Source organism: Cinclus cinclus, chromosome 1 (genome assembly GCF_963662255.1).
Source record: "Cinclus cinclus chromosome 1, bCinCin1.1, whole genome shotgun sequence".
Taxonomy (NCBI): Eukaryota; Metazoa; Chordata; class Aves; order Passeriformes; family Cinclidae; genus Cinclus; species Cinclus cinclus.
This window is the reverse complement of record NC_085046.1, coordinates 34698619-34722451: the sequence shown is the minus strand read 5'-3', so window position 1 is coordinate 34722451 and position 23833 is coordinate 34698619. Positions and strand designations below refer to the sequence as shown.

Here is a 23833-nt window from a genome sequence, read left to right as displayed (position 1 = left end):
TATTGAATAGGTATTTTGAAGGAGCAGATTTTGTAGTCCTTTTCTTCTTGACAAAATCAGAGCTTTGTTTTGAAAAGCAGAAATTGTGTGGTCCTCTTATAAAATATATGCTGCTATCACTCTCTCATTCTAAATAGTTTCCTCTAGATAATGCATTTTAGTTCTTATCAGACTGAGTGAATAGCAGACATACATATGAAGCTGAGTGAACTTTCCTTCCCTAAGATGGTCAGATTTGGAAGTGTTCTCTTCCTGATACTGCCCTTCTAGTAGAGGTAAAGCAGCCTGTACTGTATAGTTGCTCCTATTTAGGTTTTGTCTTTGTTCTTCAGTCCAGCCTATGTTATTTCCCCTTTTGGTCATTTATCCACTGAAAGCCAGTGAGTGCTGTTTAACACTTCTTTGGATGCATTGCACTGCTCTGGTTCTTGGTTTTTCACAGGGTGTTCATTACTTCTCACTCTTAATTGGTTGTATCTTCTTGCTTCTGTGACTGGATTTACATTTTGTTAGTATTTGCTGCTACAATAACACAGCTGTGAGTCCGAGCAAAACATGCTGCTGATATTGCTGAAGTGGACTGTTTGCTGTTTTTGAAGTGACTGTAGCAGCATATCAAAGCTGATTCCTGCAAATACTGCTAAAATCAAACTTAAATAAGCATAATTAGCAGCTGGTAGTCAGTGAGATTTCTGACCTTGGCCAGCTGAGATGGATCCACTGAGCTTCTTGGGTTTTGTGCTTTGGGAGGAGGTGAGGGGGCAAAAGAGAAACCCCAACTCCTTCCTTTTTACTGATTCTCTGATAGTTGAATGGTTCTGTTGAAAGTGGGTCTTTCACTGTTGTTTATTTTTTTGAATAGGCAACTGCTGTTTGTTACTTGAGAAAAGCAACTGGTTCTGGAAATGTTCTAAATTGATGTGAGTCATCACTGACGGATTTAAATAGTTGAATATGATGTTTGTTTCCTCCTTCCATGGCTCAAAATGGTATGAATCATTTTTTTTAGTGTTTCCCAAATAATAGTCTGAGTGGAAGTGGTATGTGTTTCTGACTCAAGTTCCTAAAAGTTGGTGGAGCACTCCCAAACACTGCTGATTTTGGTCATTTGGGAATTCCATAGGAAATTCTGACAAATGTATAAAAACAAACATTTTGTAACGATGGCAACTTACCCACAAGGATTGATGTGGTTGGTGACATAAAACTTTGAACGTCCTCTTCTGACTGGCACATCTGACTTGACTTTTCTGTCTAAAATGTGTTAAGTGGTATAGGATAAAAATTCAGTCATGAGAATCACTTTTCAAGTGTGTAGAATGTCTTGTAGAATGCTAGAATTTGTGTTACATTTTTATATGGCTGCTTGCTGCTGTTCCTGTCTTCCAAAATTGAGTTGTTTTTTATGAACCCACATCTCCTCTGTAGTTTCATATGTTCTTAGCCAATTTCAGGTTTCCTTGTTCTTTCTACATAACTTACAGCATCAAAAATGATGCATACTCCAGTGTTAACTGAAATGGTGCTGAAAAAATCAGTTAGCTAATGAATTTTACAGGGGAAAGAAAAGGGGAAAAGGAAAAGAATGGGCACATCTGTGTTAAAGAATGGTATTAGGAGGATAACCTTGTTGTGACTTGGAAAGGACTAACTGATTTGTCTGTCATCCCAAGCTCATCAAACACTCTGCAATGAAGGGTTTTATATTTCATCAATATAGTGGAGATTGGGATTGAATCAGAATGGTTACTCACCATAGGTAGCAGAGGTTTTTAATTTCTAGAAATCTATCTGACTACCATTTTCTTATTCAGAAGCTTGGCAGCATGGCAGCCCAGCAGAGTTTTAACGAAAAAATTATAAACTTTATGCCAGATTTCTTGGCTACAGTGAGAACCTCCTCATTTTCAGTCTCAACACTAGCACTGTCCAGTGCTGAATCTGATTGTTTTGCATTTTGCTGCCTTGCCTTTAAGGGGGTTTCCAGTCTTCCAGCTAAAGAACCAAGGTTAGAAAAAGAGCAAAGGATAAATGAGCCTCTCTGGAAAAGCTAAGCCCTACAGACCAAATGTAATGTGTTCCTAATAATCTGCTGGAGAAACAGCAGTTTGTTCAAGAACAAATCAGAAAAGCATACAAATCCAGGGAAATTTGGACTTGTTCTTTTCCAATGTAGCAATGAAAGATCACACTCAGGTTTTTTTTGAGTAAGCAGCTGCCAGGTGAGAATTGCTTCTTTTCCTTGGGGTACAAACATAGAGAATTGGTTTCAGTGCATCAGAGACAGAAGAAGCCTGTTATGCCATACATTAGAAAATCCCAAGGAATTTCTGATATTCAGGGATGCAACCTCTGAGAGGCTTGTGGTGCTTTTGTGTGTTACAGTGTCTGTCCTTGAATCCCATATGCTATTCACAAATGCCTTAATTACTACTGAAGAGGGAAGAGCAAACCTATTGCACGGTGAAAAATAAGGCAATGTTATGTTGACCTTCTGCAATGTGGGCTAGTTGTTCTGTAATGAATAATGGGTTTGATTCTTTTTTTTCTCTGCAGGAACAGTATTGCAGGAAGAAATTTTCAAAGGGGAAATATGTAAAATCAGCACTTCCTCTGTTCATCTTGAGCATGACTATAGATCAGTAGAAAAGTAGATCAAAGGAGATGTACTAATTCTTCTCAGTGTACTCATGCGCCCACAAGCCCAAAGGGAATTCTCTTAGTTGCTTTATCAGCTGCCCTAATATAATTTAGTAGGATCATATTTTAGTTAATTTATAGGAGTGTGTGCAGTATTGGTATGAACACTTTCAAAGCAAGGTGATAGATGATATAAAACTGAGATTAGGAATTCTGCAGTTGTTAATTTGCTCCAGCCACGCTACCTATTTCTTCTCCTTGGGAAAATGTAATAGGATTGTTCCCTGAAACATCAGGCTGTCCGTGCCAGCTGTGGCAGTGGATTGGTCTTCCAGTGTGTCTGGGTTGTTATTTTTGCTCTGCTCTTGTTGACGTTCTTGTCCAGCCTCACCTCCCAGCAATGGTCTGGGTGTGCTGAGAGAGGGTGGTTGATATATGAAGGAGCAAAGGGGACTGCTGAGACTAAGCCTTTAATTTTTGTTCTGTTTTCATCAATTCTGCTTTTAGTGCTGGTGTGCACAGCTGAAATTGCTGCCCTCAGTAATTATTCCTGGAAGGATGCTGTGGGTATTATTGTATTTGATGCCATTTTCAGTGCCAAAACCCAAAACTGGCCATGGACCTGATCTGAGCTGGAAGGAGCTAAGGAGGCCAGAAGAGTTGCTCCTATCAGTGACTTTTCAGCCTGTGCTCTGCTAACAGGTGGAAATACTTTTAGCAAACCTGTGGGCCTTGCTTTTTGTATTATGAAAACATTTTTAAAAGCTGTCATGCTTGCAAAAACTTTAAGTGTACAGCTAATAATTTTGTGTTTATGTGGGTTTAACAAATGCTCAAGTGTTTTGCCTGCTTCTCTCTTTGACTAATCTGATATTTTAATGTAATATCTTTTCCATATTCCAACAGAAGTAATCTTCTCTCTCTTACCTTCTCCCAGAAAGAAAAATTACTTAAAAAAAAACAAACTCTCTTCTGTCCAAAATCCACACCACAGTAGCTAAAGTCATTTGTCAAGATCTTTGGTTGTCTTCATGGATGCAAGCCTTAACTATTCATAACAATATATGTGGATAGGTGCACCTTTTTGTGGTCTATCTTCCCTGAAACAGGAGTTGTTTTGTCTTCTAGTCAATTTTACAAGACTGACAATACTACTATAAGACTTGTGTGGTTGTTACGTAGAAAAGCTGTTGGATGTAATAGCTGCCTTCTGTTTCTCAAAAGACACCAGTCTGCTGTTGGGTGCAGCTGATAAATCTGAGCACACAGATTTTCTACATAGTACCTTGAGACCATGAATTCAGGCAGACTGGAGCACTTCTTTTATGTACTGTGTGTTAATGTAAGAATGAATTGTTGATTTTGATTACAGGGTTGTACACTAAAAGTGCACAGTGGGAAAGTACACAGGAAAGTGCCTCCTCCTGTCAGTGAATTTAAATCTAGCCTAAAAGAAAAGTGTGCTGGGTGATATCCTAGCTAGAAGACATGTTGAAAGATGCAGGATCCTCTTATTTTCACTTTAAGAGAAGTAGGAGTTGTGTTTGCTTTTCTGGGTTTTGGTCTGTGCACAGTTTGATTACTAGAGTCCATATTTTGGATGTCAGAGATAATTGTTTAAGGTATTTATTATCTTGTACTATGATGGCTGTATGGTCCTTCAGCTAAGAGTTTGTCTGCAGGTGTATTGTTCAGACATATAAAAGAGAATTCTTAAACAGAAGATTGCCTAGTAGACTTCTAGCGCTTTCAAGGTGCTTTATTGCTCTGTGATCAGATGATATTTTTAACATTTTATAGGGTGTTTAAGTATACAACTGACGTTTATGTCTGGATTTCAGACATTTTTTATTATAATTTTTTCTTATGGTGTTCCAATTGAGAAAAGTTAGAATGAATGCTGGATTATTTTTATTCTTTGTATTTGTGTTTCAGTTTCAGTTGAAATGGCTTTTCAGATAGTGGATTTTGTTAATTGTCAAGTGTTCAAAGATAATATGTGATTATGTGGAGATTATCAGAGCCTGTATAATTGCATGAGAAAAAGTAGGATTTGCCTATGGTATAATATGCAAGCAGAGCTATTTTGCTTGTCCTTAGAAGCAGAACTGTGGAGTGCAGGGGTTAAAACTAGTCTGCAGATGCTCTGGAATAGACAGGAGAAAACTGGGAAGAAAAGGTACTAATTTCTTGCTTTAGACTGTTCTCTTTCCTGACTCCACCTCATTCCCTCAGGAGTGGGGAGGAAACAGCAGAGGAGTTCAGATGAGTGACTCATGAGAAGTATTCTGGAAGTATTGTAACTTATATTCATGGTGATGCTGAACACTCATCTCTGTCTGTATGTGATAAAATCAACTTCTACTGATACAGGGGCATGCCTGTTGACTTAGAGCTGTAGCTGTTAAAAGCAATCTTTGTCTTCTGAAGAAATACACAGATTAGCTATTTGCCTTGCAGAGTTGATATATGACTTGGTTCTATGTGTTTTCATTTTTACTGGAACCCGAGAGAACAGTTTTCTTCTTTCCTAGATCCTTTTGATCATGCCAAGTATTACCTGAAATCAGTTGGATTAATCTCAGGCCAGAAAAAAAGTTTGCTAGATGCTGATTGGCAAGAGAGAAATCTTTATCTGAGTAGATTCTTTGATAATGAATGTACTTTGGATTTTGGTGTCATCAGCAGTGCTGCTACAGTCTTCTGCTCATTTGTTCCTAGAGAAGAGGGTAGATCTATAGAAAAGGTTGCTATTTTTAGGTGATTCAGAGTTAATGTTTTTTTTCTGTCTAGTGTAGATGGCAGACATCTGTGTCTTAACCTGCAGGTTATAAAAAAATACTCTTTATATGCACCATTAAAGACTCTTGAAACTTGATTTACTTAAAGACAAGTGTAGTTTGAAAATTACAATGCCTTTTTTTCTTACAGCTATCATGTCAACAAAAAAGCCTTTATTTTCACAAAAATGCATATCATCATTGCACTTCTTAAAATTTGAGAATTAAGTGTGGAGATCTTACTTTCCTAACAGATCTTGTGGAGGTCACCAGATCACTACTCAAAGCCCTGTAAACATGGCATTGTTTTCTAAATTTAGGCCATTTTTGAGCTTTCTTTCCTGCACCTCATTTCATAAACTTTCTTATTGGAAATAAATGACATTTGGAGAAGATGGATGGTGATGACCTGCTGTCTTCACTTATTTTAAGTTTAATTAATACAAACTGAGATGCAATGTTCTTTATACCTTCGCAAAGTTCTGTTATGATTCCTAAATTAGTATCAGGAACAGAAGCTTAAATTAAACATCTTGAATTTCCTCTGCTTTTTTTCTCTGTTACTATTAACTCTTCTACACAGAAAGTTCTTAGTCTATATAAGATGCTGAAAAATGGAAACCTTAGTTTGGTTTCTCACAGTAGAATTCTAAACAGCTTTTGGTTTTTAGAAGACCTCGTAGATAACATTAGAAGCTGCATTGTGTACACCAGAAGATACTTTGGATGGTTTTTTGAAGCTGAAAGAAGAGGTGATTAGAGATGCTGTTTGCATTGAAGTGAATGCACAGCTTTTGGTTGAAGGGGATGTAAGGGGGCAGTGCTGGTTAATTGTGAGCAAAAATTAGATATCCAGAACTGGGTTTCCCTTTGGTTATGGAACCAATTACGCACACACAGTCCTAGAGTGAGTAGGGTGTTTTTGCTTACTTACATGGTTTAGATTGCTGTAGAAATCAATATAATATTGACTCAGTTGTGTTGGTTCTCTTTCTAATGCAAACTGACGTACTGGCTTTTAACTCTCTGTAGTAATGTCACAGTTCAAAAATGTACAATGTTAGGTGAGATATATGTTAACTTGCTTTTGGAAATAGTTTATATTAATTGTATTACAATTATATCTAAGATCACTAGAATAGTTATCAGAGTAAATTAAAATGTTCTGAATTTTTGCAATTAACTGAGTGTGAAAGTGTACTTTTTAAGGTAACTATTGAATTTCTAGCTGAGTTTGAAGTATTAATTACAAAGGTAAAAAATGGACCAGGTTCAGATAATTAGAACTAAATTAGGCGTTATCTCTATCTAGCAATATGTCTAGTTGGTAATTCCAAAGAAAGCATATAAAACCCTTGGCATTTACTTACTGTATAAATGTAGTGACTCTTGAAAAGTGTTCATTTACACTGAACATATGGGCTTAGCTGTAAAAGCATTATCTAGCAAGTATGTATGTATCATATGAAGCTTGAGAATGCATTTTTTCAGTATTTTGCTTTTATGCATAAAATCCGATTTTTTTAAAATTTTTATTTTTTTAATGTATGTTTTGTTATGCAAACAAGCTACAGTGTCTGTTCCTTAGGGCATTTTCCACAAATAGAAAGCAAGCTATTTTCTATGTTGTGGTGGCTGCATTCCATAGCAGATAGTAGGGTGTTGCAACAGCTGAGCTTTGAGGATGTCCACAGTATATTAGAACTAGTTCTGCTGTGGCCAAGAAGACCACGAGTTGTCATATGTACTTATGTGAATCTGTGTTGTTGCTTTTTGCTTTTTTGGTTGAAATGCTAGAACAAAGCAGTGTGTGGTGTACGAATCATTGCTTTTTTTTTTTTTTTGTAATTAAGACCAACAGTATGAGATTTCAAAACAAACAGATTCTATGTAATGAACAGAATATATTTATAAAGGTATTTGTTAAGTCTTGAGAAATTTTAATCTGGAATGCCATGATGAATCAGAATCTGGTGCTATATTCTGCCAGGCCTGGATTTTGAGGTCAGGGAGCCTTTGGCCAAAGTACTATTTTGCACTTAGAAAGCTTTCACCTGCATTAAGTGTCAGGGGGAAAGGGAGGTGTTTAAGCAATTTATTATGTTACAATGAAGCTACTGTATACATTTTTTGCAACAGAGTTCATGTAAGTTTTTCCTCCTGCCTGTGGCCCCCGAAGGTGGGAATTCAGTATGTCTATTTATATCCAAACCGTTTACGCATCATTTAAACCTGTCTTTCTCTCTGCCTGGATTCCTGTGTGAAACCTGAGTGCAAATACTTTATTGAAGAGCTATAAACTTACTCGCCATTGACAAATTCTGCTCTTAGCTGCCACTGGAGGACATCAGAATTGCCTTCCTGCTGCACAGCAGGAGCAAAAACCCTCCCTCTGTTCCTGTAACACTGAAGCTTATCCAGCAACTTTTGACAGAAGCCATTTACATAATACACCCACGAGCCAGCACCATTTAGGCAGATTCAGGCTGAAATATTTATCGAGCAAGTTATAGGGCTTCAGATTATACTTAATTTTTACGGTATATTTTAATAATATTATTTTTAAATTACACAGGTAATCTTTTTTTCAAGTTGAGGTTGTGTTTGTCTGTACTAATCACAAGAAACCCACGGGTTTGGTCATTAATAGCTGGCTTTTTAATAGTCAGCCTATTGCTTTGAGGTTTTACTTTTCATTTAATTTTCAGATGATTTATGTGGGGCATTTGTTGTCTTCAGTGAGTTAAGTGAGGGCTGTTCTGCTGCTCTGACCAGTGCCATATGAAAGCAGTTAAAAGTGCTGGAATTGTTTACTGCCTAAAGTGTAGTTAGTCAGCAGAGCCAGTACACCACATTTCTTTGCGGCTTTTAGTGGAAAATATTAAACAGTCGCTCTTTCTTCGGATATAGAATTTTTACGTTTTCAGCTGCGTTAGTCACCGACCTGGCGCAGACTGCAAAGACTGCCCCCAAAAAAAGCAAAAGGCGGGGTGGTGGTTTTTTTTTTTTTTTTTTTTTTTTTTGGTTTTTTTTGTGCCAGAGGAAGTTGCCCCGGGAGCGGTGTCTGGTGCTCTGCGAAGTGTGACATGTGAGCATTACGAGGCATTTCGCCCTGGCAGGCTGCAGTCGCTGCTGCTGGGGAGCGCTGCCGTGGCAGTGCTTGGTGCGCCGCTCCTGCCGCCTCGGACGGCCAGGCTGCGCTTCGAGCTTTACGGGGCTCTCTGCTGATCGCGTCGTTTAAATCGTCAAGGACAAAACCTGATAAGCAGAAGCTCTTACTGAAGAGGAGAACCAGGTTGGCGCAGTGACAGATGTTGGGATAAAGAAGTTGGCTCAGAGAAGATGTACAGAGTCTGATTTTCCCTCCCCCCGCTTTTTTTTCCTGCCTCTCAATCTGAATGAAGACTATCATGGGAACTGCATTCACATGGTGATCAAAAGAAACGCTTGAATGATGAACTGCTTTTACAGAAATCGTCTAAGGCAGTAATTTGAGCTTTTTTGTGCAGTAGCTAGTTTGTTTTGCCGAACCATTCCTCCTCAACAGTGTTCCTGCCTTAACGCATTCCTGATGGAGAAGCCACAGCTACTGCGTGGTGAAGGGAAGATGAACGCTCCGCATTGCTCGTGTCCCTGACGGAGTAACACCGGCTGCTTTGCTTTTGCTGGATTCAGCCGGCAGTATTCTTCGAGGAGTTCATTGTCCTGTGGTCTGACTCATCGCATGTAAATGTGCTGCAGCCGTGCTGCACGTTGCAGCTCTTTTCTTGCACGGGAAAGAATTCTTTTCCTCTGATCAGGTCCTGAGCATCTGCCGAACCAAGATGCGTTTTTGTGTCTGCGGTGTTTGTGACATTGAGAAAGGAAGCTGTAGAATGGCAGGATGATCGGGAGGCACGTTTATTTGCAGTCCCCAGAAAGCCTGTGAGGGCTGATCGAGACTGACCTTGCAGGAGAGGGAATAGCTGCGGCGTCTCTCTCGGGGCAATTGTTCCTTGTTCCGTCCTCTGCAGGACGGAATCGTCCTCTGCAACAATGACTTCACTGTGGGGGTAGAAAGACGCTGTGGAAGTTGTGACATTAACAAAGACATATTTGCTCGTGGAAGGACAGCTGTGTGCGACACCGAGTGCTGTTCGAATGGAATTGGATCTTGGGATATTTTTATCAGCTGTTCCACACTTTTGTTTTTGTGGTTTCAAATCTTAGGGACTTTTTATTTTATAAAGAACAACTTTTTTTCAGCAGTGTCTTGAACATCTTGTGGTGTTTAAGTCTGGAAAATGAAGTGTGAGGGGGGATTGGACTGTCCCTTTCTGGATGCTAAATCACCAGCAGTAACTCAAGTTTGTCAGGGCATGTGAAACAGGTGAAAGTATTTCCTTTATGGTCACTATTGCCATACCTGCAGTCTGCTTCCAAAAATACCATTGCTGGCATTTTCTTGTTTGCTTTTGCTTCTTCAAACGGATCGAATGAGTCGAGTCTGTATTGTTGTTTTGGAGGAGGAGGAAGATGATTCTCCCACATTTATTTCCAATTTACCTCAGGAAAATGTATCTGTACATCCATCACCCTCTGGAAATGTGCTGGTAAGGCATGTTGTTTGTTGGCGTATTTCCTGCTTATAGTGCTGTCTCAAATACCAATACCTGTATTCTTAAGATTGGGATTAATATGTACAGCATTGAAATAAGACAAGGTGATAAAATCTGCATGTCATAAAGATGGAAAAAGCTGAAGCTTAGTGGTAGAATTTATGCTTGCAAGGGTCCAATCTATTTTGGATAACCTTATTTGTGGTGCAGCAAGAACAGGTCTTGATTCTTGTGTAATAGCAGTGGGGTTTCAGAAGGCTTGGGGAAATGTATTTGAAGTATATGGGTTTTCCCTGCCCCACTTCTCACTCTTCAGTAGTACATCTATGCAGTACCACTTTAGAAGCTGATGTGATCATTGTATTATAATAATATGCTGTGTTTATTTTGAGAACTGGTAGAGTATGTAGTTATATCAAACAAGAGCAATTCTAAGCTAAAATAAAAATTAACATATGTCACAATCCTGGTGTAACTGTTAGACTCAAGTTAGCACTTTCTGAAAATGATCAGCACTGGGGACTGTACTTTTATTGCTTTAAATTATTTTATTCTGTCAAGTGACTGACTTAAATCTTGCTAGCATACCTCAGCAGCTTTTCTTACTTACTAAGAAATCCTGCTATATTTAGTAATAGATGTGTGTGAGTGTGAATTTGTTACCATACTTATCTGATGCACTTTGCTTTCCCACTCTGTAAACAGGTGAAAGACTTTCAGTAACTTGAGTCACTTGCTAATGTAAAAGGGGATTGTTTGCTTATACTGTATAGAATTTGCAGCATGTAATGACAACCCTAATTTTGTTCTAAGGCATTCTCTTTTCAGCTGTTATAAACTTCTCAGCTCAGTTTTTTCTTTCTTTCATGTATATATTTAATTGACTTAGAGGATGTCCACATGTTTGAGGTTTTTAAAACTTGCAATTTCTTCAATTCTGAATACAGGTGCTGGTTTCTTTGTTTTACCGCCTGGAATGTTTTTTTTTGTTTTTTGTCATTACCTTATGATTTTCTTATGTATCAAAAAAAACTGTATGTGCATCACTAAAATCTAAAATGGGGCTTTATTTTAAGATGTGTTTTTTCTTCATTTTAGCCACCATTGGTTCAAGCTATATTTAATGGAGATCCTGATGAAGTTCGAGCACTAATATTTAAGAAAGAAGATGTTAATTTTCAGGTAAAATAAAATATCAATTCAAATTATCTTTGAATATATTTTAATTTTGTTATATCTTTCTGCTGTACTAATCTCTTTAAAACTTTGCTGATTCTTGAGCAGTACACTTTATACTCTAGGCTAAGTAAAGCCTATGCATACAGTTAATACTGTGAATGAGGTGTATAGCTTTGCAGATTTGTGTGAATAGTAAAGACCTAATTTTATATTCTTTGTAAATGCTAGTTCTGCAGTGCTTGGGTAGCTGCAAAGTTTGTTTATGTAGTTACATCAAACTACTGTACAGAAAGCTAGGTTTAGCATGATGCTACGTACGCTTGAATTGTTTTTAAATTGAATATAGCATATAGTATACATTAGACAATTATAAGAACATAGTCTGGGGTTTCAGTAGGTACATTTAATAGTGGATTTTACAAAGGGAAGCCTAATGATTATATTAGTAAGAATGAGAAGCTGTGTTTTTATTTTGCAGTGCTACAAACACAGGCACTGCAGACATAAAAATTATACTGAAATGGTACTAAGTTTGTTCCGTTGGGTGAAATTCAAGATTTGAATAGCATGCAATTAGTGTATTTCTATTAAAATTCTAATACGTGTGTTTGACACTATGAAAGATAATAGAGCATAAACTCTTTACATGGATTAGAAATTGCTTTGATTATTACAGCAAACTGACACAAACCATTTAGGGCTTATCTTACAGAAATGTATATAGCTGTTTCTCCTCCAAATGCCTCAGAACAAGAATGATGCTAAAAGGCAAAGGCTAAGATGTAGTTGCTACCTTGGGGTCCATTTAAGACCACGATGATTGTTTACACTTTCTTCTGGAGAGATGTAAACCAAAAGCAAATATTTAGTTTAGTATGTCTCTTTTTGTCATTTAAAACCATTTGCAGAATTTAAAGCTGAGAAATGCCAGCTGAGAAGTCTCAGTGTAAGGGAGCCCTCCTATTGTCTTGCAGAGCTTGAGTATATAATGACTTTTTCTATCAAATCTGAAACTTTGATAAAGTTGGACTTGTTTTTCAGGGATTTCGTATGTCCTTAAGCAAGATTGTATGATGAATTATACCAAAAGACTTAATATTCTTTTTAGTTATGAGAGCATTAGTTTTGTATCCTTCTCAAGTCTGCATCTATGCTCTGGTTACATTGCCATATTTATTTTTAGAAGATAATTAGTTTCTGTTGTTACTTTGTATTCATTCATGTGTTAAAGTCAGGTGTAGCATTCATAGCTACAGAGCTTGTAAACAAAGTTGTGTTTACTATATTTCTGCTTTTTTTTTTTGTTATGTATTACCAAAGCCTCTGGTGTATTTCAATATGTATGTGGGAGTGGTTTGGTACTGCGTTTTGTTTTTTATCACGTTTTGTCAACTGCTTGCAAGTAAATAGAAAGATGGGAATCAACCAATGTGCATAAATAGGAAAGTTAATAATTTTTTGCTGTCTTTAAAGAGAATTACTTCAGATTGCCAGGTATTTATATTATAGGTAGATAGAACAGTCAAAATCTAGATGCTTTTACATTTGTATATTATTTTTTTTATTCCTTTCTGTGGATACATCTCCCTTTAATGGAACATCTGTGCAGTAGGTGTTAGCCTAGTAACACCCAAGGTGTGGCTGGAGTCCATGCAGGACAAATATGCCATTTTTTCACAACCACCTTCTTCAGCACAGGGAGATGCTTATCACACGACCACTGTTTATTATCATGGCAATCCTAATCTTACTGCAGTATTTAATATTAGATTTCTATTTATCCCTTAAGTTTGTTGGGACTTAATGAGCATGTAAATTCTCCCACTGTCTGGTAGAAATTAAGTAGACTGCCTAGTACATTTTTCTGTGTGTCTGCGTGCATTTTGTTCCTTTCCTTGTGTTTCTTGTTCAAGACGTCCTTGGCTGGAGGTAATATATCTCTGCATAAGCCTAGATCCAGAGTTGCTCCCTGAGTTATGCGTTAAAAATTGGTGTGGACAGAAGAGGGGGGGGGGCTTAGGGGGGGGGGAGCGAAGAAAATGAAGTAGTTATTTATATTCCTAAAAAAGAGAAGGATCAGGATAAACTGTTTTGACCACTGTGGATTGTATCAGACCAGTGTATACACTGGATTTTTTTCCACTTTGCTGTCCAAGTATTTCAATACAGTTCTTTGAATTCCAGAGTCATTCCCTCCAGTGCCTCTGCACAGTCATTTCCCTCTCTCAAGAGCAACTAATTATTTTGCAGTTTGTATTCTAATAGCTGAGATTCCTTCCATCCTCCCTTCCCCTGCACATGGGCTGGACTCTGTCACTGGAGACCCAGCAGCATTCTGTGAGTTAATTCTGCCCAGAAGTGAAGATAGGGCTTTTGTACATCTTTGTTGTGACAGTGACATTCAAATGGGGCTATTTTTTCCTTGTGTTTCATCCAGCTTCATTTACCTTCTTACTTTTATGAATTCTTTTAGATTGTGAGTTACTGTGTGTAAGATGATGTTCAAATAGCAAATGGGCTTTTTTCGGGAAGAAGATTGTTCTCTGTTCATGCCACACCAGCCTCTTGAGTCACAGACTCAGTTTAGATTTAGAAAGTATGTATTGTATTCTGTTTGCTGTTGTAATCTTTTGTGAAGAAAGAACAAATTGAGTGTATCCCTAGCTGCTTAAACTGAGGTTCAGAAAGGCTTACCCTATGCAAGATGGAAATGTGCAGCCCTTTATAGACAAAACTGATTTATAGGAACTTTGTTCAAATAAATTGTTTGAAAGGTGTAGTTTCCTGAGGTTACAATTAATGGAAAAAAGCCCCAAAAAACAGAGGGGAAGGGGTTGCTTCTCACTCCTCTTTCCCCAAGAAAGCTTGAGTAACTGTAGCTGCTTGTTTCATTAATCAGGCTTAATTCACACACATCACATATGTCAAACAGCATAGAGTTTCTGTTACAAGCATGGCTTTTGCTAAGCTGTGCATGTGTGTGTTTGTTTAAAAGATTATTATTATTTCTTGGTACCATCCTGAGCTTTTGAGACTTGGCAGAAAGGAAAATTGTGCGTGATAATGGCCGCGTTTAATATCTATTAGTTAATAGAGATCATCAACATTTCCTGCTCTTGCTGATTAGGTTAGTGTGGCTGGTTTGAATTCTACTTTACAGCAATTAGTTTTAGCTAACTGAATGATTTCAGCATTGTATTTATAAATTAGTATTGGTTTGGATTTTGTTTTTTTTTTAACATTTGGAGACCTGTTGCTGTTGTAAACTCTGCCATTTCTGTTTGTAATCAAAACTTGTATGATGGATGTTTTGATTAAAAGCTCATGAAAATGGACTATTTAATCTCAGCTATTAGTTGAGAATATAAAGCTCTCAAGGGAATGCCAGCTCACTGTCAAAAATGATAAAGGTTGCAAATCTGACTACTGAAGTGATTGTTCAAAATCAGAACAATTTTTCCTCCTCCTAGACTCATTGGGGTAGTATTTCTTGCCATGAAAATTGATACTTCAGGTAACCCAATATGCATTTTTTTATAACCCCATTGCACTTGATCTTAGCCAAAGGGACAAACATCTGATCCTCTCTGGAACTGGTGTCAGTGTGCCCCTTGCTCTTCTCATACTAAAGCCAAACAAGCTCTTTTTTTGGGAGGATTCCCAAAATCACACAGATCTCTCACAGGGCTCAAAAGTGCTCACTGTTGCTATATAAAATAATAATATTGACATACGTGACAAGGGACGTAAACATGAAGCTCCTGGATCCTACTGTATATTGTGCTTTGTGAGATTAAAATAGATTTAAACTATTAAATGTTCTAAGGCTACTTCATGTGTGAGTTGGTATTTTTTCCCAACATAAAATGCAGTAATGGGAAGTGAAATTCCTCATACTGTACCATTACAGCCACTGTTACCCTGTAGCAGTCAGGGTTCTCTGTATGATTTCTATAATGAATTATTGATCCAGCATGGCTCTTAAATTAATGTCTTTTCTGTATAGTAAGTAACCACAAAGTAAAAATTCACCTGTGCTGCTAATTTGGGAAGAAGGTTAAAACAGAACAAAACATGGAACCAAATGGTCTTTTGTCTGCTTTCCCTAACCCACACCTAAATTAGATAGCAATGAAATGTTGCCCATAAATCCCATATGTTGTTTGGGGGGACTGACAAGGGGCGTGATCCTATAGCACCAAAGTGCTGGCTACAAACAGGTGGGCTGAAGTTGTGTCTGACTGGTATTTTGAGTAGTAGGGTGGCACCATGGATGACTGTTCCAGTAGATGTGTGGGCTTCATTCCCAGTCCTGCCAAATGTGGGTTTGCATAACTTCTTTGATTTTTTTGCATAGTAGGAGAATGCTGCTAGATGTTATCCTAGGGTAAGACAGAATATTAGATTATCCTGCTCTGCAGGTCACTGTATATACAGAAAGAGGAAGAAAACTGGCTTTTTAGTCTAGTGACAAGTCTAGGATTCCTTTTACAGCAGGAGAATTAGATTATTGAGGGTCTCAAATATATTAGTAATTTAAGAATGACTAATGAAAATTTCAGTACAGTTTAAATAACAAGATTCTTTGAGATGATCAGCAAAGCTCTAAAAGAGGTTAAATAGAAAACATAGGTAATAGGTGTATGGTCACCTGGCTTTCCTCTTTATACTTTACCTTGCTGCTTGAACTACTGGAGTAACAGGTGTTTTTCTGTACACTTGAGAGTGCAGTGTAGAGCAGGAAAGCCTGAATTGCTTGGCTGCAGTATGGAACATTCTACAAGATTTAATAAAGTTTGATGTTCTGATCATACAAATGAATCCTATGCCTATTTCATATATTAAAAGAAATTTTATATATGTTGTTTTGTGAGAAATTGTAATTGCTCTCTAATTCAGCAATTACATTGAAATATTTATCAGTGCAAAGAACCTTACAGGAGCAAATATAATGGACTTGCTTGAAAACAAATGAACGGGAAGCCATAATTTGTAATAAGGTAAAAATAATCATTAGGTATTTTCTTACCTTTGCGTTAATGATCTTTCTGTAGCTAATTATTTTAACAATTACTAATGCGGATTTTCTCATTTGTTTGTTTTTTAGAAAAAGTACGTGTGCAGACTAAAAATGTAAATTCACTTTAGTTTGACTTATCTGCACTTCTAGAAACTTTTCTGCATTAATTGATATGCATAAAATGTTTGAGTTATGCCTTTTGTTATCAGTGCCTTTTTAATTTAAAGTCCCTGTTAGCGTAAGAATTTGCTGGTTGGGACAACTGGAAGTTCTCAAAGCAGGTAAATATGTGATGCTCTTTAAGCAGTAGTGGTTGATGTGATGTGCCGTGTTTCTGTACTTTTGGTGACGGCAAGACTCAGAGAGGTTTTTTTTAATGGGAGTGGAAATAATTTTGAGAACAGGGGGAGAAGACTGACACTTGTGCAGAGATTTGTACAGGCCAGATAAAAGCAATAGGAAGACGGGCATGTCCAAACAGTACTCCTTTCCACTTCAGACTGCTGACAGTAGTGATTGGGAAAAGGGGTTCATAGCAGTTTGTGATTTGGTGCACTCAAAGTATGTTTGCAGGGAAATAGTTTTCCAGGCCAGTTCAGCTGTAGCACCTCTTGGTTCTAGAGAAAGTTTCTGGCAGTCCCAGCAAAGCTGCCCTCAGGTTTTTGTACCTAAACTGGTGAGATAAATAGTGGTTAAAAACAAGCATAATGTAGCAAAAGCTGAACAGGAGTTGTGAAAAGTTTTTAGCTCTTCAAGTTGTGTTTCTGAAGAGGTGAGATTATGGGTTTACTAACCAGTCTGTTGTCCCAGACATGCCTTATCAACATACCCAGTGTTGGTAACTATTTTTTCAGGTTCCTGCAGGCAAATCAGATGATTTACAGGAAGGACATTTTCACTGGCAACTGGAGTTGGCAACAAAAACTTGCACTAAAGAATTTGTTACTGTGGCGCAGCATCTTACTGTATTCCTTGGCAGGACAGACATAACATTTGATTTGCTCATTTGAATGTAAGGGAAGAATTAAAAAGATGCCCAGAAAATTGTAAAAATATTCTGAAAAGCATAATTTATTTCATTTTTCGTTCCTATTTTAATAGGTCAGGTTATGCACTTTTTGTTTCTTAGTTTTTGCCGATTGCTTAAAAGTTTCAATCTGTCATGCATTTTTCTTCTCTAAAGGTGTCAGTCTCTGTTTTTTAATTGGGTCTTTTGCTAATTTCCAAATGCAGGCAAGCTTTTAATAAAGAGACACTGTAGTTATTGTAATTTGAACCATATAGACTGACATTGTGAAAGTGTAGCTGCAGTAATATTTTGGAGGAACGCACAGTTTAGACCTATTAAAATAAAACTTGAATTTAAGGCCTTCTTTCCAAAACTGTTGTAATACCTTGAGTCTAAACATAGCAAAGGAGTATTTAGTTTAAAATGGTGACTTTTGTGGTATTAATAAAGTTCATAGAAATATTTGCATGTTTTCTGCTATATTGAGAACTCTTTTTTTTTTTTTCAGATATAGTTAGAATAAGTATAAATTTAGTTTCCTGTCTTTGTAATGTGTTTTTTATAGCTGGTCTGTATCTTTAAATATTTGTATCTTCGCATTATAGTGATCAAGTCTAGAGGAAAAATTGTTTTAAAACTGCTTGCTAATTTCCTGTATTACTTATCTATTTAAAAATCTGTTCAACCTTGAAGCTGTTTCCTTCTCCACTAGAAAGGTTTCTGCTTGGCTGAACATTATTTTTAATGTTTTTATCTTCAGTTTAGAGTGTAGCAGAATTGGGGAATAAAATTACAGGTATTTGTCAGTTTTCTTACTATGATGAGAACATAGTTATATGTTATAAATAACATGTTATAACTTAGAGCTTGGTGCTAGTTATTTTTATTCAGTTTTATTCTTTGGATTTTCAAGCAGTAATTCCTCCTCAGTTTCCCTGCAGGTAAGAGCTGTATATTGAAAGAACACATACGTGTGTGTCTGTATATAAAGGCAAGCAAGTTAAATATAAAATGTGAGCTTTTTTTTTTTTATGGTCGCTTACCTGATGTTGACAACAGTGGGCATATAATGAAATGACAGTGAGAACAGTCCTCTGAAATAACTGCAGGACGTTGGAGAGGAAATAAAACATTCCTGTATAAACAAACACCAGTAAAGAGAATTCCTGCAGTAAAATACACTGCTGAGAAACTCAGGGCAGCAGCTGCTGCCTGGCATCCTCAGCCTGGAACCCAGCTTCAGGTGCTTGAACAGAGGCCAAGAGATCTTGTATTGGGCAAGTGAGGGGCTGTGAGATTTCACAAAGCACAGGTGAACTCAGGGTGGACATAAATCACAAAACAAGCTGTGTGTGCCTTCAGACCCTTCTACTGCTGACTTCTAATGGAAGAATTTTTATTATCCATTTAAGTAACAATAATTGCACTTATCTTTTACTAAGGACTGATCTAAGAAGAACTGGGAGCTTTTGTGATTAGACAGAGGCATTTAAAATAGTTCATGGCTTTCATTTGGTATGTTTTGATTTTGTGTAAAGTATATGTAAATATATTTTTCAAATGTATAGGTGAGGAAAATATAGTGTATAACCTCAGAGGTTGATGGTAGTTCTTATTTTCTCTATTTGTTTGCCCACATACTTCTAATAAAATACAGCTTTCTAATGGGAGCTAGATGTTTCTTTCTCCTTAAACCTGTGTTTGGATTTTTGAGCATCTCAATGTACAGTATTGCTTTTTGCTTCTAGATAGCCTCTGTACTAAACTTTCTAAATGTTGTTACCACAAACAGGAACCCCCATTTCCTGTGTGACCAGTGTGATGAAATGATGAGTCATATGAGACTCTTGCTTTATAATGTGTTCAGTTAATTGAAATTTTTTCACATCTGAAAAATGGCAAGAAGATTCTGTGAAGAATTGTGGTTTTGAAGGGAGTGTTTGTGAGGAGCAAACAGGGGCAAAGTTGTGGCTGCTCAGAACTTGCATCTATGCATCAGCTTTTAATGTGGTGCTGAAGTATCTTGCATATAAGGAAGTCTAGAAATTGTTTTTTAGAAGGACATTTTGCGAATAGCACAGGCCAATGTGTGTGGTGTTGTTTTAACAAGAGACAAGGCTTGTGAAACACCTTGTCACTAAGCCTCATGAATTTTTAGTGAGGTGTTTTTAAAGGAGGGAATGGATTGCAGCACTACCATATAGGAATGTCCAGGAGTTATTTTGGTAAAGAATGAAGTGCCTTTTTAAATACATGAATATTTATATTTACGTCTGAAGAGATAAGAAGAAACTTTGCAGGAAATGTAGGGAAGCTATTTCTATACATAAACTGATTCTACTTCTAAAGGATTGGATATTAAGTTGTTTGATCCATTGATCTGAAGCCTGACTGATTCCAGAAATGGAGAACTTTGGAGTCTAATTCTCCCAGGTATAGTGAAAAATTGCTGCCAGCTGTATATTTTAAACAGTATCCACCAGCTACTCAAAAGTTATTTAAATTCCTCATACAGAAGTTATTTACTGTAACTTAACTTTAAAGTAGAACATTTCCTGTTCATTAGTGTGGGATGTTTTTCAAGCATGTCATCTGTAATGATTAATTAGATATCTTAGTTCCTCTGTAGTGGTTTAGAGTGAATCATGTTTTTCAGCCTCAATATAAAGTCTGTCCAAATGGTGTTGAGTTCCTCTTCTGGTGTAGAAATAGATTCAAGATGTTTTAAATACAAAACTGTATAATTAGGCATTTTCCTTCAGAATTGAAATGTTTAGTGAGAGAAACTTGCCGGGCCAGAGAGGAGTAGTTCTTTGCTTTGTGTCAATAGCACTGTTTTTAGCCTCTGCAAATGAGATTTTCAGATGTATCAAGTTATTATTCTTACTGGAGTGGTACAAACAAACCTTCAGCAGAGTTATAGGATGATCTGAACCAACATCAGCAAAGTGGTACTCAGTACTCTGGTCTATGGGCAGTAGGTCTTGAAAAGTTACCGTTGCAAAGGGTAGAACTGAGAAGAACATTAGATGGCATGCTGCTGCCTTGAACAGGAAATGAGAATTATTCTTTAGAGACTCTAGTATGAATTAATATTAGTGTGCTTCTCAGGCAAATATATCTTCTTCTCATCAGGCCTAGTAAACTTGCCCAGTACTATGCTAATGTGGATTTACTGTTTGCTAAATTGGGCAAATAAGCCTGGATGTATGCATGGCAGTGATTTACAGTATTGGCCAAACACTGAATTTCTTTTGCAGTAATTGGGAATTTGATGGACAGCTTTTGTTTCAGTCACTGTGATTTCTTTAACATTGAAAATTTCTCATTGTTGCAGGCAGCCATGAATAATTACTTCAAATTTAAAAGTTTAAAGAGTTTGTAAAGTTTCAAAGGTTTTGTGTTTGAGTCTCCAGTATAATTCTTAGTGATAATGATTTTGTAGATCATGTCTAATTTGCCATTTTACTTTTAGTGATTATTGCTTAAGATTGTAACCTTCAAAGCATAATTGAAGTTCTGCATTTCTTGCTGCTTTTACAAAACATGCTAGAGGCAAGGTCTTGAATAGTTAGAGCTTACTGCAGTTATTCCTGGCAGTTGCTGTGCCTGACATGCAAAGGATTGGTATTTTAGAACAGAACATCCCCACTGAAAGAGCAGAGAGGAGAAAAAAGTTCAGTAGTCTTAGTGTGCATTAGCTTCCAACATAGACACAGTCCTTGAAGGGGGCACTGCTGGGAAAAGCAATTCAGAAGTCTTTGAATTTACTGATCATTTGTAGTAATTTTCTGGGTGAAAACCCTTTATGCATATGTAACATACCTTTGAACAAGATGCTTTTCTCCACTGTGCAAGTTGTTGAAGCTGTCTTACTGTGGGATATCCAATATGCTATCAGTAAACATAATTTCCTTTGTCCAGTGTGGCCCTTGTATACAACCTCTACGTGAGGTACATGCATCTTTTAAGATCCTTAAATCTTCTTTAATAGAGGATTGGTGTACATCAAAAACAGTGAAAAGAAAGTGTTTCTCGTTTGTTTGCTATATGATGTAGGGGGGGCTATCCCATAAATACCCAAGGAGGAGGACTCTTGCCTGTTATCAGTAGGACCTGACAAGGCTCATATTGGTGTTGGGTATTAGGACAAAGGAACTGGAAGGTCATTGCAATGAGTTCTTGCTGAAGAGTATGCTCCAAAAGTTCAGATACTATGTCTTGATTATGAAGTTCAATGGGCTGTTTTCTCAGGCCTGTGATATCAGCCTGTACCTTTCTGTTTCCAAAACCAGTGGAATTCTGTTCTCTTTCCAGTCTTTTAAAGTCCTACTTTGTTATTATCATCCTTCCTGGTCATTAATTTAATTTCTGTTGGAATTTGCATTAAATACTAGTTATATACATATGTATATGTGTAATTATAGTACTAATAAATAAATTACATGGTGCTGACTTGCTGTCTCAAAGAAGTGCAAATATCTTGCTTTAGTTGTTGCAGGCTTTTCCTATAATGACAGTTATCTTCTAAGCTTTCCCATGTTCACTTAGCCTAAGAAATAGTGTACATAAGATACTTTGATCCTAAGGTAACCTGCAGGTTTAGATGTGTTTTTATCCTTACTGTCAGAGGCTTTCTGTTGGGTTCTTCTGTGATCAGTGTGGAAACTTTTCATTTTCTATTGCAGACTGCTGTTGGGTTGAAGGTTTTTTTACTCTCATTTTATTTGTGTTTTTCAGAATAGAAGTGTTCTGCAGGATTTTTTCTTGCCCAACAATTAGCCTTTGAATTACAATAGATTGTGTTGTATGCTGTTTGGAGTTCAGGTCTCCTAAAAGGAGGGCTTTGCATATTCCAACTAGGTGACCTTACCTCATGAAGCTTTTCAACTTAACAAACACCAGGAAAATGTTTTAGCTTGCTCCAAGAAAAGGAGCTAACATTAAACATACAACCTGAAAAGCACATCTTTTCCTGTCAGCAAAGCGATGCAGTTAATGGGATAAATACCTGTTTTACATCGGTGGTTGTAATTTGAGCACTTGCCTTTGCAATGAAAAGGGCAGAAACCCCAGATTTTCTGAACAAAAGTGTCAGTGGCCTGAACATAATGTGCTGGATTTAAACTGTGGTAGAGATGTGCATACCTTACCTAGTGTGGTGTGTGATCTTTCACTGGAGCATAAACAGAGACTGTATTGTACTGTTTTCTCTCTTGGCATGTTTTCTTATTTGTGTCCTCAAACATTACAGATGATTACACTGTAAGATGAGGCAGTGCCCCTATTCCAGCCCATTCTGTGAGCTCAGGCTGGATTACATAACGTGCTCCAAGCCTTGTACTCTTGTTATGGAAGATCCATTGTTTTCTCATATTGCTTTTTTTAAATCAGAAATAGTTTCAAAATTATTTATAATTTTTCTTACCAGCAACTGTATTCTGATTAAAAGCTGGGGTTTTCTTCTGCTGTACATACCACGTAAATCTTTATAAATCATATAACTGGCATTTGGGAAGGATGAAGCCAAGGGCAAGTATTTTCAATGATACATTATTGGTTTGGAGGTTTTTGTGGTTTTTTTTTGGTGGTTGTTGTTGGGGTTTTGTATGGGTTTTTTTTGGGTTTTTTTTAGAATAGCAGAGCTCTGAATGTTCTAGAGGTTAATGGATGGGTGCTTTTTAGTTTTAGTGAAATTTTTTTGCTCTTTCCCCCACAGGGATCTAGCATGCTAACAAATACTCTTGGCCCTAAAGGTTGCTTTTCTTATTCCCAAGTTAAAGGAAGGAAAATACATCCAAAATGCCTCAGCTGTACTGTGAGATCAAGTTGCTCTTACCAAAGGGTACAGAATAGCTCTTTATTCATTCTGTGTATTGGGCAAGAATTCAGTAACCTTTATTAGTGATAAATGGAACCCGCTCTTGATGTTGGAACTTTTCTGTGAAAGGGAGAAGCAGCTTACAAAACCTGCTTAGTTATTCAGGTCCTTATCCAATATTCAAATGAATGCTTGAGTTTGCTCATGAGAAATCCTGGCCTTCACGATTCAGCCAGAAACATTTATATGTTGTGTAAAAATGTCTACAAATCATTAAAAATGTCAAAACCTGGGTTTAGCTTTTCTTACAAGCTGTGCTTGTACACAAGTTCTAAAACTTGAGCAGCAGAATTATGATAGTAATATTACAAAAACCTGCATGGAACATCAAGATTAAAGGGTATGAGAAGATGAGTATTTTAAAAAACCACTCTGACTCAGTACTTTCAAAAAAGAATAACTGAAGATAAATGGTTTTGAGCTTAATTACTTGGAAGTGGAAAAATACAGAGATGTTTAGTTGCTTCAAAATCTGCTTCTTGAAATACTTGACAGCAAGTCAAAAGCTGTGGACCTCTTTAGTTGAGACAAATAAAGATGCAATGTCTACCAAAACACCTCAAGCACTCCTGTTCTCATATGTGAGCAAGACAAGCTCAAGTATTGATTTTCACTTTTTAAACATCTTAACTTCATCAAAATAACTTGTTGGGGTTTTTTTACTGTATTTAAATGAGAATTTTTTACTCTCATGTTCTGAATGAGACATTAGTTGGCTGTAAGATG

At 37.0% G+C, this 23833-nt stretch overlaps 1 protein-coding gene across 2 annotated transcripts in view; it reads left to right on the top strand.

Moving 5' to 3' along the window:
- Positions 1-9782: 9782 nt before the first annotated feature.
- Positions 9783-23833, top strand: part of ANKRD28 (ankyrin repeat domain 28) — a 74604-nt gene continuing 60553 nt past the window's right edge. The window contains exons 1-2 of one of the 2 annotated variants that reach the window (XM_062508622.1): positions 9783-10012; positions 11117-11200. In XM_062508622.1, coding sequence (XP_062364606.1) covers positions 9896-10012; positions 11117-11200 — 201 coding nt within the window. In that variant the 5' untranslated portion in view covers positions 9783-9895. Of the gene's footprint in view, positions 10022-11116; positions 11201-23833 lie in introns of both variants that reach the window. The other variant, XM_062508632.1, reaches the window with a different exon arrangement.